This window comes from Sorex araneus, chromosome 5 (genome assembly GCF_027595985.1).
Source record: "Sorex araneus isolate mSorAra2 chromosome 5, mSorAra2.pri, whole genome shotgun sequence".
NCBI lineage: Eukaryota > Metazoa > Chordata > Mammalia > Eulipotyphla > Soricidae > Sorex > Sorex araneus.
Window position 1 is genome coordinate 47978839 of NC_073306.1, and position 9742 is coordinate 47988580.

The following is a 9742-nucleotide window of genomic DNA, read 5'->3' on the forward strand; positions in this document are numbered from 1 at the left end:
CAAGCCCGTGCCTATGACTGTAGGGCATCTCTGCGCACCATGGCAGGACAAGGGTGGGTGTTGGACCCCCAGGGCTCTAGTTCTGCTTGGAACCCTGAACCCTCTCTTCCCCCCAGACTCATTGCCTCGGGTGTGGTGATGCGCCCCTACGTGGAAGCCAATATCTCCCACAAGTCCCACACGACCATCAAGTATTTCCTGAAGATGTGGAGCAGTGTCAGCGAGACCCTCATCTTCATCTTCCTCGGCGTCTCCACCGTGGCCGGCTCCCACCACTGGAACTGGACCTTCGTCATCAGCACCCTACTCTTCTGCCTCATTGCACGTGTACTGGGTAAGTGTGTGTGTGTGTGTGTGTGTGTGTGTGTGTGTGTGTGTGTGTGTGTGTGTGTGTGTGTGTGCGCGCGCGCAGGTGTTACATGTGTGCAGGTCTGTCTGTGCATGTGTGCACTTGTATGCTCATGTGTATTACACATAGTGTACATGTGCATGTACATGTGCTCATGTGCATGCTTTGTGTGTCATGTGTGCTTGTGTGTGCGTGTATGTGCACCTATGTGTGCGTGTGCCTGCTATCTGGGACACTTGCCAAGCTGTGCACCCCTGCGAAATCTGTGCTGCTCCCAGGTCCTCGCTCTCGAGTTCCTCTCACTCTGCAGGTGCACCTCACCCCTGCCCGGCGTCTCCCCGTCTTGGCGGCCATACCTGGTGGTGTTCATGGGGCTGGGGCAATCATGCAGTGGGTAGGGAAATTTGCCTTGCATGTGGCTGATCCAGGTTCGATCCCTGGGACTTCATATGGCCCCCTGAGAACTGCTGGGCATGATTCCAAAAATGAAAACAAACAAACAAAACTCCTGTGGCTCTATGCTCAGAGGTGGATCCTGGTAGTGCTCTGGGGACCCAGAGTTGATCCCAGGTTTCCTGCACGCAAAGCAGGACTCAGCCCACTGAGTTCCCTCCCAGCTCTTGATGCTGTTTAAGTGCCCTTTACCTGGACCTGTTCTCATGAGGTTCGGTCTCAGGCATGGGTGTTGGACCCAGACCTCAGCTTTTTTGTTGGTGTTGTTGCAGGGCTGGGGACCGAACCCAGGGCCTCACACATGCAGGCTATTAAGACGCCTCTACAATCTTAATAGCTCTCTGCACTGGGAAGCTAAACCCCTGTGCACCCATCCTGTGGCATGGGTGTCACTGTGGCCCATCTTGCTTCATCTTTCCTCCCACTGCATTCCCAGCCTCCGGCCTGTGAGGCCTCCAAAGCCTCTTCAGGTTTGGGTACCCCCTGAAGCTCTCTTGCTTTGAGGGGTGTACTGTGTCTGAGGGGTCTTGGTCTGAGGGCTCCAAGAAGTGAGTCTGGCAGATGTAGTCCTAGAGGCTGAGGCTCAGGGGAACCGGGCCGGGGACCACATCCACTGGGGACCGAGCTGGGTCCCCCACACTCACCCCGCTGCTCTGTGCTCTGCCCTGAGCCATTTCTCCCTCATGCCTCTCAGGTGTGCTGGGCCTCACCTGGTTCATCAACAAGTTCCGCATCGTGAAGCTCACACCCAAGGACCAGTTCATCATCGCCTACGGGGGCCTGCGCGGGGCCATCGCCTTCTCACTGGGCTACCTCCTGGACAAGAAGCACTTCCCCATGAGCGACCTCTTCCTCACCGCCATCATCACCGTCATCTTCTTCACCGTCTTTGTGCAGGTGCTGGCCAGGGACCCCGCCTCTCTCGTCACACAAGAGGGCCCCTTTGCTGTGTCCCCAGGGCAAGTTACTTCTTCCTCCAGAGCCTCAGTTTTCTCAGCTGTGCAGGAGGGTTGTGACGGGGATCAGTGCTGAGCAACCCCTGATTGTAGAGTGCCGTGGCTGCTGTGCTTAGTGTGAAGGCGGGTGGTCTCAAAGAAGTGGACCCAGAGCAGGCCCAGAACGCCCATGTGGAGGGGTCTCAGGGAGGCGATAGACTATCTCAGGCACTCACTCCCCTCACACTTGCCCACCCGGGCCACATGCTCTGCTGCCGACTGTCCCCCAAAAGGCCTCCCCCACAAGGGTCTCAGCTGCCCCCTGAGAAATGAGGGGTTTGTGCCAGATGATCCCCGAGCATCCTCCTGCCTGCTGCTCAGTGATGTCCCTGCTGAGACACAAGCTTAGCTGCGAGCTCACCCCCTTCCCGCAGGACCCCCACCCCTGACCTGGGACCTCGGGTGAGGCGACTGTTTGGGCCTCTGCTCCCCTCTCAGCCCTCCCCTCTTCTGGACCCCAATGGGGAGCACTGTCTCAGGAGAAAGGAAGGTGACAGAGCCACCCCGGCCGTGTTCCCACTTTGGTCTTCTTGTCACCATCAAAGCTGTGTCCTCACCCTGGCATGTGCTCAGGGACCTCTCTGTGAAGCAGCGCTGGGCCCGAGCTCAGCACCCAGCTGCATCTACCCTCAGCCTCTGAGAGAACCTAGAAGGCTGCTGAGCCTCGGCACACCGGCTCCTCCCTTTCGGGGGATGAAAGGGCCTCCTGCAGGGTCTGGGGGTACACACTGCTTCCAGCGGGGCCCAGTGACAATGTGTGAGGCGTTCCGCCCTCCAGCCTCTGGCTGTGTCTGGCTTTACAGAGGTGGGAGGTTTGGGGCCCTCAGCAGAGAACACCTCCATTTGGGGGGCTCTGGGAGAGGGAGAGGCCCAGTGCTCCCCCTGCCAGACTCACAGGGCTGACTCCCTTCCCCCCCAGGGCATGACCATCCGGCCTCTGGTAGACCTGCTGGCTGTGAAGAAAAAGCAGGAGACGAAGCGTTCCATCAATGAGGAGATCCACACCCAGGTACTGGAAGCTGAGGCCGTCCCTGGGTGCGGGAGAGGTTCAGGGGGCCGGGGAGCAGCTAGACCCACCCCTCACACAGTGCTTGCACTCCTGCCAGGTGCTCCTGCAGCTCTGAGGGGCCCAGTCACCCTGTAGGCAGGTGTGGTGACAAGCCGTGAGCCCGAGGAGGGGCATCATGGGAGAATCTGTTGCAGGCCTCGGACACAAACTGTTCACAGGGGTCCTAGTGGCAGAGGATTTAAGAGCTGCTGCCTGGGGTTCAGGATGCGTGAGGTGCAGGCGCCACCTCCTGGCAACTCTTAGAACTGCAGGGCTGGGCTTAGCAGAGGGGTAGCCAGGGTGGCTGGGAAGCGGGAGGGCCTGCTCAGACGTCTTGGTAGGGAAGGAGCCCAATAGTGAGGCTTGACCTGGCCCTTGGCCCGTTTCAGTTCCTGGACCACCTTCTGACAGGCATTGAGGACATCTGTGGCCACTACGGCCACCACCACTGGAAGGACAAGTAGGTGGCAGGCCCGGTGGGCAGGCGGGTGGGAAGGGGCAGGGGGGACATCTCCCGGGCCGGGGCCTCTCCACAGACCCCGGGCCCGGCTCCATCGGCTCATCCCTCTTCTCACCAGGCTCAACCGGTTCAACAAGAAGTACGTGAAGAAGTGCCTGATCGCGGGCGAGCGGTCCAAGGAGCCCCAGCTCATCGCCTTCTACCACAAGATGGAGATGAAGCAGGCCATCGAGCTGGTGGAGAGCGGGGGCATGGGCAAGCTTCCCTCCGCCGTGTCCACGGTCTCCATGCAGTGAGTGCTTGCTGGGAACAGAGCCTCTCTCCTTCAGCTGGGCGCGTGTCACGCTGCAGCCCTGAGCCCACCCGCCAGGCCACCCAGCCCACAGGCTCCGGGCTCCGGGCACTGACCCTAGGCCTATTTGTCCCAGGAACATCCACCCCAAGGCCCTGCCTGCCGAGCGCATCCTGCCGGCTCTGTCCAAGGACAAGGAGGAGGAGATCCGCAAAATCCTCCGGAACAACTTGCAGAAGACCAGGCAGCGGGTGAGGCTCCTGCCCGCATCCCCCAGCAGCCTTCCGCTCCCCTCTGTCCCTCTGCCCCGTCCTCACGGCTCCTCTTCCCACAGCTGCGCTCCTACAACAGACACACGCTGGTGGCAGACCCCTACGAGGAGGCCTGGAACCAGATGCTGATCCGGAGACAGAAGGTCCGGCAGCTGGAGCAGAAGGCGAGTTGGAGCGCTGGCCCCTCCTGGGGATGTGGCTTCTCCTCCCGTACCCCACTCCCCAGGGTCCCTAGCAAGTGGAGCCTCTCTGATCGGGTTTTGAAGACCCAGAGCCAGGGCCGGTTGCAGAAAACCTCCCCCTCGTCCCTGAGCTCTGAGGAGGCGAGGCCAGTGTCGCCTCTGCAGGCATCAGAGCTAGACTCTGTCTGCAACTCTGTCTCCCCCCATGCCAGCTCCCCCCACTCTCCAGTGAGGAAACCAAGGCTGGGAGGCGTGGGTAGGGGACAGGGGACTTAATCAAAGTCTCCAAGCAAGACACGTGCTTTGCTGGGGAAAGGTGCCCAGCTGCAGAGGCCTCCGTGGACTTGCCTGGGTAGCGGTGGAACAGGCCACAGGGAGGCTCGGGATGAAGAGCGCGGATGGCGTGAGGGCCGACGTGGTGCCAGAAATGGGAGGCGCCACTTCCCAGGAGGCTTGTGGCTTCCAGGAGCAGCCCTCTGCACCGAGGGTGACTGCAGGGACACCGAGGAGGGGGGATGTAGCCCTCAGGCCTGGGCGCTGGTTTGAAGGGGGCTAAGGAATGAGGGTGAGGAAGCCAGACATGTCCAGCCGTCTGACTGGCTCGCTGCTGGGGTGACGGGGGACACCCGTGAAGGGAGGAGGCTTTGAGTCCTCCTGGTTACACAAGAGCAATGGGGTCCTGGTCATACACACGGAGTTGGCTTTGGCGGTCAGGGCCTCGGGGGCACTTGTGGGCTGGAGCAGGAGATGGGGCTGCATGGACCAAGCCCTCAGCATCCCCCCAAAGCGCCTGGAGGTCACTGGTGCTGCCAGACCAAGAGCCTGAAGGGGCCGCCACAGAAGGACTCACCTGCTCTCTGCTCCTCCAGATCAACAACTACCTGACGGTGCCTGCCCACAAGCTCGACTCGCCCACCATGTCCCGCGCCCGCATTGGTTCAGGTGAGGGGAGGCAGGGGCCCGGAGGTGGGGTGCTGTGTGCCCCTGGGATGAGGCTCCCCAGCCTCAGACTCCTTCCTTCGAGCCACACGCTCCTCCTGCTTCCGGTTGGCTGGGGGATTGGCACCCCCACACGAGACCACACGGTGAGAGCTAAGGAGGGGGCCGGGGGCCAGTAGGCTCAGGACAGCATCCATGGGGCCCCCCGGCGTGAGGAGAGAAGGCCCCTTCTCAGGGACCCTGGTGAAGTCTAAAGTCAGGTGGCTCCTTCCCAGGAAGATTCGGGGGGTGTGCTGGTGGGTGGCGGTGTGGGGTGCCCCAGAGGTGCCGCAGGGCAGCCGCCAGCTCAGCCGTGCCCTTGCTCCACAGACCCCCTGGCCTATGAGCCAAAGGCCGACCTGCCCGTCATCACCATCGACCCGGCCTCGCCACAGTCACCCGAGTCCGTGGACCTGGTGAATGAGGAACTGAAGGGCAAGATCTTGGGGCTGAGCCGGGACCCGGCCAGACTGACGGAGGAGGACGAGGACGAGGACGGAGGCATCATGATCCGGTCCAAGGATACCTCCTCCCCCGGCACCGACGATGTCTTCACGCCCGGGCCCAGCGACAGCCCCAGCTCCCTGAGGATACAGCGCTGCCTCAGCGACCCCGGCCCGCACCCCGACCCCGGGGAGGGCGAGCCTTTCATCCCCAAGGGCCAGTAGCGCCAGGAGCGCGGGTGGTGGCCGCATAGACTCTCCCACCAGAGCCAGAGCTGCTGGAGGGGGCGGGGTGCGGGGGGGGTGGTCCCTCGACCTTTGTCCCCTGGCCTGGCCCCACCTCTCCCCACTGCATGGCCCCCCGGGCCCACTGCCCCAGCCCCACACAGCACGGCTCCCCCCGGCCTCCCCCTGGGCAGATTGGCGGGGCTGGCGAAGCACCCGGGGCCAGGCTCTGGGCACCTCAGCCGCACCCCCTGCCCCATCTCCCTCCGCCTCCGAAACCAATCTTCATTTTAACCAAAGAGCCTCGGCTCAGCCTTGGGCCTGGCTGGGAAGGGAAGGAGTCGGGGGGGGGCCTCCCTGACAGGGAGCACTGGACTGAGGGGGGAGTGGTGACCCTTCTCCTGCCAGCTCTGTCCCCCTGGCTGGCCACCCGGCCCGTCCTTCCTCAGAGCCGCAGGCTGAGCGCCTCTCCGAGCTGCGCTGTCTGGAGCTGGGGCACTCTGGACAGGGACATGCTCGGAGCTTCCCAATGGGACCACCCTCGGGGCTGCTGCTGGGGGAGGCCCCGGCCCGGGACAGCGCTGCCTTTTCTCTGTTGAATTTGTCCACGCCTCCCCGGGACTCCCCGCACACAAGGGGTTCCTGTTTGAAACCCCCCCGCAGCTGAGCAGAGCTCTGGCGCCCCCCACCCCGCACCCATGCACCCCTTCTCTGTGTGCCCATCTCTCCTACATGCGCTGCCCCCACACCCTCACCCCTGCTTCCAGGTTCTCCCTCAGCTCTGACGGCAGAAATGAGCCCCCCGGCTCCAATCATGATTCTGACTGGCAGATGCTGGGCCCTCCGGAGCCTTCTGTGCTCTGAGGCCCGACCTCAGTTCCTGCTGGTCTGTTCTTCCCGCCGCTCTCATTGGGCCCCCCGGAACCTCCATTTCACAGGCAGCGCCCTCGGCTTGCTGTGGAACCCGGTGCTCGGGGGAGAAGGCTCTGCTGAGAGCAGCCAGAGTCCTGGGCCCCCCACAAGCACACACTTGCAGCCCCACTGCCGCCGAGGCCAGGCCCAGGCCTGCTAGCGTCTGTCCTCCCGCCGGGGCACCCCCTTCCCAGGATCGTGCAATAGTCGAGTCCCTCCTCCCAGCAGACTGGGCAGCGGGTGCTCCTCTGCCCCCCACCCCTTCACTCCATGCAAGTGCTGTTTGGGGCAGGAGTCACCCCGCAAAGGTGACGTTGACAACCACAGTCAAAGCCACCACAGCCGCTGCTGCTCTGCCGCCTGTACAGAAGAAACAGAATCTTTTTCATATTCTAATAAATCCGTGTGAGTTTTTTATAAGAGTCAGGGCTGCTTCATTGGGGCCCCCGGGGCCTGGGGGACGAGGCTGGCCAGGGGGCCTAAAGATCTTTGCTTGGTGGCAAGCGCTGAGAAATGCCTAAGCCCTGCCCACTGCTGGCTGGTTAGTCCCGTGTGCCAGCCACGGGGGTAGAGGGGTGAGCAACGCAGGGCCGCCCACCCTGCATTCCCCTGGCCCAGGAACAGTGTGGTCACGTTCATGAATGAAAGGCTGGGGGTGGGGGCGGGGGGATGGATGTTCCCCAGGAGAGGATTGGTGAAGAAATGGAACTTAGCCAGGTAACGATGGGGTCAGATCGCCCAAATATTCTCACTGCGAGTTGCACCCAGGAACATTCTGGGTTCTGAGAAAAGCCTGAGGGTCTGGGATGGGGTGGCACAAGGAGAGGCAAGGATGGGACCTTGGGGTGGGGGAAAGAGATCTCAGCAGACTCAACATGCTTTGCATGTGGAGGGCTCGGGTTTGATCCCCAGCGCCCCCTGGTCCCCAGCACCAGTGGGTATGGCACAAAAGCAAAAACAGTGGGACCTTGCGGTGTACCTTACGATTAACTTGAGTGCACTCTGCCACCTGGGAGAAATGCTCCTGTGCTGGTGTCAGTCAGTCAGGGCTGGGTGTGTTTCCGAAAGCTGACACCAGAGGGCGTTTGGCCCACCCTGCCCATCCCTGGCGTCCAGGACTCAACCCGCAGGAAGCCTAACAGCATTAGAGGGAGCTGTGTCCATGGGGGGGGGGGGGGGGGGTTGAAGCTGTGCCACAGGGGCCAGGCATGGCCCTGCCACGCTGGAAGACAGAAGGCAAAAGTCTTGCTGCTTTGATCCCATGGTGCCTCCCTGTTGGAGGCACCGTTATCTGAAAGCAGAAGGGAAGATGCCTGCACAGCCCAGTCCCCACAGGTGGAAAGGGGGAAAGGGGCTTGTGGGGGGACAGGTCGTCCAGCAGGGCTGATCCTGCTTGTCCAACATCCACCTGGCCCCTCAGATGAAAAACCTGTGTCCTGCCTAGGGGTGTGATGCAGGGGTACAGCGTGTGCCTGTCCCACACGAGTTTGAGCCCCAAACTTTCTGCACCCCCCAAGCACTGCCAGGTGTAGACACCAACACCACAACTTTAAAAAGCATCGAATTTCCCTATTAATAGTTGCAACATTTGGGGTGATGAAAAAAAGGTTTGGAAATAGTTGCTGGTGGTGTTTCTACAACATTATGAATGTATCCGATGCTGCTGACAGCTCTCTTGCTTGGAGTTTGAAGTCGCCGCTGCAACAATATTGGCTGGCACGGGGGCAGGGATCACTGTCACTGTCATTGTCATCCCGTTGCTCATCGATTTGCTCGAGCGGGCACCAGTAACGTCTCCGTTGTGAGGCTTGTTGTTACTGTTTTTGGCATGTCGAATACGCCATGGTTAGCTTGCCAGGCTCTGCCATGTGGGCCGAATACTCTCGGTAGCTTGCCGGGCTCTCCGAGAGGGGTGGAGGAATCAAACCCGGGTCAGCTACGTGCAAAGCAAACGCCCTACCCGCTGCGCTATCGTTCCAGCCCTGGGGCAGGGATACAAAAAAAAAATAATAAGATGGTAAGAGTTTGTTACATGAATGTTACCTTGATTTTAGTTTTTTAGGTTCATCCCAAGCCATGGGCAGTCTCATCAGCCACCCCATCTTGCCATCAGTCATCCTCGCTCATTCCAAACTTAGAACATCAGTCCTCAGCAGGGTTCTCTCAAAGAGACAGCAGGGGTGGGGGCGTGGGGGGAGAATAGACAATAAACAGCTGCCACGGCCCCTCCTGAAGTTGGGCACAGGCCTCGACAAGCAATCACGGCGCCTCTTCCTCCCCAGCACGTCCTCACCCCAGCTGCCAGCACTCGGGCTGACAGAGCTCCTCGCAGACTGAGCTGTCCCAAGTTTCACTCCTGTGCAAATTCAGGTTTGCTATTGTCAGGTTTGAGGCCGCACCCAGCAGCATTGGGAAGGCTACTTATTTCTCACCCAGTCTTCAGGGGTCAATCCTGACAGTGCTCAGGGAATCCCACGGTAAGGAGGACCAAACCCGGGCCTCCCGCTTTCAGAGTGCTAAGCTCAGTCCTTTGCACTGCTCCCCAGCCAGCAGCTCAGGTTGGCGTTGTTGGGATTGAAGGGTCCCCACTACCATTATTGGGCATAGAACATCTAAGAAGTACCCAGTGAATCCTCTGGATCTGGGCCACAATCTCTCTGCCTCATTTCTGCTTTCCTCCTGGTAATCCACATCAGGCTTCCTGTTTGGCCTCAATTGCCCCTTCTCTGTCATTTGGTTAAGCAAAATAAAATAAAAATTCAAAATAACAATTGTGAGAGGAGGGACCTTATCGAACACCACCACCACCACCCAAACCTGTTTTAGAGCCTCGCCTAACAGAAGACAGATTCTGAAATCTGCGTTGGCATTCTCTCTGCTGTTCAACTCATGACGCCTCTGAAAAATTCTGCTCTGCACTTATGAAAGAATGAGAAGGCAAAGAATGTCTTGGCATTAATATGAAAATGGGATTTGATCTCACAGAATCCTTAAAAGTGTTTTGGGGATCCCAAGAGCCTCTCATCCATACTTTGAGAACCATGGCCCTGGACATGGCCCCATACAGGAAATCCAATCTGGTCTTTGCGGCTGGCAGCTAGGGCATGCCACAGTACCAGCTACTAGGTCAGAT

The 9742-nt window shown here is 60.1% G+C and overlaps 1 protein-coding gene across 1 annotated transcript in view; it reads left to right on the plus strand.

Annotated features, from left to right (window-relative positions):
• The window catches only part of SLC9A1 (solute carrier family 9 member A1), a 46501-nt gene extending 39470 nt beyond the window's left edge, over positions 1-7031 (plus strand). Inside the window, exons 4-12 of the mRNA XM_004603487.2 lie at positions 117-334; positions 1497-1699; positions 2717-2806; positions 3235-3305; positions 3424-3597; positions 3734-3848; positions 3932-4033; positions 4921-4993; positions 5360-7031. Coding sequence (XP_004603544.2) covers positions 117-334; positions 1497-1699; positions 2717-2806; positions 3235-3305; positions 3424-3597; positions 3734-3848; positions 3932-4033; positions 4921-4993; positions 5360-5697 — 1384 coding nt within the window. The 3' untranslated portion in view covers positions 5698-7031. The remainder of the gene's footprint in view (positions 1-116; positions 335-1496; positions 1700-2716; positions 2807-3234; positions 3306-3423; positions 3598-3733; positions 3849-3931; positions 4034-4920; positions 4994-5359) is intronic.
• The last annotated feature ends 2711 nt before the right edge of the window (positions 7032-9742 follow it).